The sequence below is a fragment of the Halictus rubicundus genome, unplaced genomic scaffold, assembly GCF_050948215.1.
Source record: "Halictus rubicundus isolate RS-2024b unplaced genomic scaffold, iyHalRubi1_principal scaffold0031, whole genome shotgun sequence".
Lineage (NCBI taxonomy): Eukaryota > Metazoa > Arthropoda > Insecta > Hymenoptera > Halictidae > Halictus > Halictus rubicundus.
This window is the reverse complement of record NW_027488572.1, coordinates 930,612-935,446: the sequence shown is the minus strand read 5'-3', so window position 1 is coordinate 935,446 and position 4,835 is coordinate 930,612. Positions and strand designations below refer to the sequence as shown.

The 4,835-nt window shown below is 55.6% G+C and overlaps 1 protein-coding gene across 1 annotated transcript; it reads right to left on the bottom strand.

Annotated features, from left to right (window-relative positions):
• Positions 1-768: 768 nt before the first annotated feature.
• On the bottom strand, positions 769-2,328 carry LOC143363308 (uncharacterized). The gene has a single exon (XM_076803916.1). It carries the CDS (start codon positions 2,326-2,328, stop codon positions 769-771), a length of 1,560 nt encoding a protein of 519 aa, XP_076660031.1.
• Positions 2,329-4,835: the final 2,507 nt, after the last annotated feature.

Below are 4,835 nucleotides of genomic sequence, written 5' to 3'. Positions count from 1 at the left end.
ATCCTATCCTCTATCCTATAATATCATCTATGCTACACTATTCTCTATCCTATCCTATCCTCTATCCTATCCTATTCTCTATCCTATCATCTACCCTATCCTATCCTCTATGTTATCCAATCACCTATCCCATCCTCTATACGATCCTATCCTCTATCCTATCTTATATTCTATCCTATAATATCATCTATGCTATACTATTCTCTATCCTATCCTATTCTCTATCCTATCCTCTACCCTATCCTATCCTCTATCCTATAATTTCATTTATCCTATACTATTCTCTATCCTATCTGTTTTGGGTCTTCGTTGGGTTCCGTAACGAGGAACCTTTAACTTACGATCCGAATGATTGAGAGAAATAAAATGTGATTTGTGGGAGAGCTAACTGATTTATTAGTGTTACCACTGCGATTCTCGGAAAAGAGAGCGAGGGCTCGACGGATTGCCGTGTATATTGACGCGGCTCTCTCCCCTCGCCGCGCACCCCGAACTACTCGGTCCGCCCGAAGTGTGCGGGGAGGGAGGGAGACGAACCGCGACGACGGCCGAGTCCTCGATACAAACAAGGTTCGACATTCGCTAATTTGCTGTGTGTGCGTGCGGACGCACATCGGCACCGAACAGCTGATTGTTCGAACATACCGCCCGCCTCGTTGTCGGGTCGGCAACGAAATAATACAGATATTACTACAGATATTTACAGTTATTTACAATTATTTGCAATATATACAGTGTGCGTCTAAGCACCGCCCGCCGTGAAAAGAGTCATGTTTCCTCGCCGGTGGAATGCTCTGAGGAAATGAGCGGTACAAGGCGTTGGATGGCTCTGGTGGTGGTACGGGTAGCGGTCTTCACGGCAGCCACACGTACTCGTCCGTCGGATTCCCGATGCACTTCGACGACTCGTCCGAGAGGCCATTTCGTAGGCGGCGCGAGATCGTCCTTCAGGAGCACGACCGCTCCGACAGCAAGATTCTCCCGTGCCCTTTGCCATTTCGGGAGAGTCTGCAGCTGGCTCAGGTATTCGGTACGCCACCGCTGCCAGAAACCTTCCAGAAGTCTGGATACAAGGTTCCATCTCCGTCGGCCTGCGTCGTACGTGATTTCGTCACCCGGTTCTGGAACTGCGCACAAAGAAGAAGCGTTAACCAGATGATTCGGCGTGAGGAAGGGAGGATCATTTGGATCGTCGGACAAGGCGGAGAGGGGTCGAGAGTTCATACAAGCTTCCACTTGGCACAGCAGGGTGGAAAGCTCCTCGAAGGTGAGCTGTTGTTCCCCTATTGTGCGTCGTAGATGCCTCTTCGCGGATTTCACGGCCGCTTCCCATAGACCGCCGAAATGAGGAGAATACGGCGGTATGAACCTCCATTCCGTTCCGTCGGCGGCCAGCAATTCCGCCGTTTCCTTGTAAAAGGTCGATGCAGCGTTGAACATGCGCTTCAGAAGCTGATCGGCACCTCTGAACGTCGTAGCGTTGTCACTCAGCATCTGGTGACATCTTCCGCGTCTGGCTACGAAGCGTTTGAAAGCGGCGATGAAGGAGGCTGAGGACAAATCGGACACGACATCTAAGTGGACCGCCTTCGTGCACAGGCACACGAAAACGACGATGTATCCTTTGGTGGTCCGTTGCCCTCTTGCTCTCGTCATGAGCATCGGAATCGGACCAGCATAATCGACTCCGCTGACCGAGAATGCCCTGGCTGGTTGCACTCGCTGGGCAGGCAGCATTCCCATTTGCTGGTTGCTGGTACGCCCTTGGAGTCGAGTGCAGGTAACGCAACCTTTTACGACCCGTTTCACCAGCGTCTTGTCTCGCGGAATCCAGTGGCGGAGCCTGAGCGTCGCCCGCGTCAAGTTCACTCCCCCATGGAGCGTCCGAAGATGAGCTGACCGGATCAACAATGATGCCAACGGAGACTGTCGCTCGACTATCACAGGATGTCTCTGGTCGAATGAAACTGCTGCGTGGTCCAGTCGTCCTCCCACTCGTAAGACACCTTGACGATCTATAATCGGCCGAAGAGAAACGAGGGTCGAGGTCGATTTGACTATCTTACCCTTCTCCATTTCCGCAAGTTCGTCGCCAAAGTCGTCAGCTTGACTCATTCGGTGGACGCTCACCCACGCCTCGTCGATTTCAGTGGCTGTCAGGAACCCGTGCTGCGGTGTACCGATGGAGCGAGCGTTGTTTGCGAAGCGTCGCATATACGCGGTCACTCGGACCAGCCTCAACGCTGACGAGAATCGGAGAGGGTCCCAGGGCGATTCGAAGACGGCTCGCAGACTGGGATGGTCGCCGGACTTCGTCTTACTTACCATCGTCGTCGTCACCGTCACTCTGCGCTCCGGAGCCTCGCTCTCGTCGACGTCACGTGCGCCAGGCCAATCCTCCTGAGGCCCTGACAACCACGAGGGACCGCTCCACCAGAGGTCATCGTCGACCAGTACCTGCGCTGAAATCCCACGCGTGGCAAGGTCCGCAGGATTTTCGTCTGTCCTCGCGTGTCGCCACTCAACGTCCGGTAGCAGGCGCTGGATCTCGGCCACCCTATGTGCCACAAACGGTTTCCACCTGGAAGCATGAGACCTCACCCAGGCTAGGACGACCGATGCATCGGTCCACGCATGCATAGTCACGCTGTGAGGCCGCATCGAATCTCCTACTGCTCTCAGCAATCGGGCCAGCAGTAGAGCGCCGCACAGCTCCAGCCTGGGAATGCTCTGTGGTTTCGTTGGAGCGACCTTGGTCTTCGCCATCAGTAGGTGCGTCTCGGCCCTTGCACCGGTAACTGGTACCCTTATGAAGACGGCTGCGGAGTATGCCCTTTCCGACGCGTCGCTGAATCCGTGCAGCTCTATACTGTCGCTGGTCGCCGCACGATAGCCAATCCATCTCGGAACTGTGATTCGATCGGTCCTCTCCATCTCGAATCGAAGTTGCTTCCATCGCTCGGAAAACAGCTCAGACAGTGGCTCGTCCCACGACAATCCAGACAACCAGAGGTCCTGCAGCAGGATCTTCGCGGCAATGCTGATCGGAGACAGCCACCCCAATGGATCGAAAAGCCTGGCCGTCTCAGACAAAACCGATCGTTTGGTCCATCGTTGACCTGATGTGGCAGTCCTGAGCTTCGGAGCCGCAAGAGACAGAGTGTCGTTCGCCGTGCTCCATTTGAGTCCCAGTGCTCCTGCCTCTTGGTGACCCTGCAACAACTGAACGAGACCGGAGCTCGACGACAAGTAGTTGGTCGCCCACTTATCCAGCGGGAATCCGCCCGCCGTCAGGGTGTCCGTGAGTTGACGTCGAGCCTCCTCGGTGTCGTCGATGTCATCTCCTCCGGCCAGAATGTCATCGACATACGAATTCGCTCGGAGGATCGCTGCACCCCGCGGAAATCGAGCCTTCTCGTCGTCGGCAAGTTGGAGCAGTACTCTCGAGGCGAGGTACGGAGCCGACGTCGTGCCGTAGGTCACCGTCGTCAAACGGAAGTCCCGTACTTCCTCGCTTGGATCGTTCCTCCAGACGATCCTCTGCCAGTCCCTGTCCTCTGGGTGCACCTTGATCTGGCGAAACATTTTTACAATGTCCGCCGAAAAGGCATGCCGATGGAATCGCCACCTCGTTATTACAGCCCAGAGGTCAGTTTGGAGCTTCGGTCCGGCAGCCAGGTAGTCGTTAATTAAACGTAAGAGCCATTAAACACTACTCTTATTTTCTTCCCGGATGGTTTTTCCCGCCACACGGCGTGATGCGGAAGGTAATTCTCCCCCCCGCCAGTCGAGTGCCGCGAGACGAACTCCATGTGCCCGAGCCGTTCGTACTCCTCCAGGAATTCGGAGTATTTCTGTCGGAGCGTCTCGTCCCTTTCTCGTCTCCTTTCGGACGATAAGAGCAAGCGAACGGCAGCCGATCGCGGAACTCCGACATCGGTGCCTGGGGTGGCAACGAACGGTAAGCGCACAACGTAGCGTCCTTCCCGATCTCTGCGGTGCGTATCTTGGAAGTGCTTTTCGCATGCTTCGTCCTGAGGCGTGCTTATTGTACTCGTTGGCACTTCCTCCAGTTCCCAGAAACTCTGCCAATCGTCTCGGAGGTCTCGTGCAGGCTGAACTAGCAAGGATCGCACCCGAGGTCCAGCGCTGTCGTGGTTCGTGGATGAGGTTGTGCCCATCGGCGCCCAGCCGAAGGGCGTTCGAACAATTGGAGGAGTGCCCATTGGTCCGACTCGATTCTCGAGGAGGAGGTGACCACACGCATCTGCCCCGAGAAGTAATTCCACCCTGTTCGGAGAGCGGAAGTCCTCGTCGGCCAACGGAAGTCCGTGGAGGTGAGTCCACTTCTCGTCGTTAATTTCTACCGCTGGAGTCGGAGCGGTAATTTTTCGCGTCACCAGCGCGTTTAACGCGAGTCGGAACTTGGAGTCGCGACTAGACGCAAGTAACACGGACACTTCGTGGCGTACCGTGCCCACGTTTATCTCCTGGTATCCGGTCAAATGAACCTCCACGTTCCGGCGCGGAAGACGTAACGCTTGCACGACATCGTCCGTCACGAATGACATTTCGGACCCGGGATCGAGTAACGCGCGAGCGAAGACACTGCGACCGTTCGGGGACTTCAACTGGACGCGCGCGGTGGCCAGTAAAACAACGCGATTCGACCTGAACGTGTTCACCGAACTTGTGCTTGGTTGCGCGGGAGCTTCACTCTTCCGGAACGCCTCGTGAAGCGAAGTGTGGTGATGACCGCCGCACACCATGCACCGATAGGAAGACGTGCACGCCGCGAGCAAGTGGGTTCCCGAGAAGCACGAAACGCACAATTT

Bases quoted from the DNA above. Each gene is read 5' to 3' on its own strand.
- LOC143363308 (XM_076803916.1), bottom strand. From the start codon at position 2,328: ATGGTAAGTAAGACGAAGTCCGGCGACCATCCCAGTCTGCGAGCCGTC.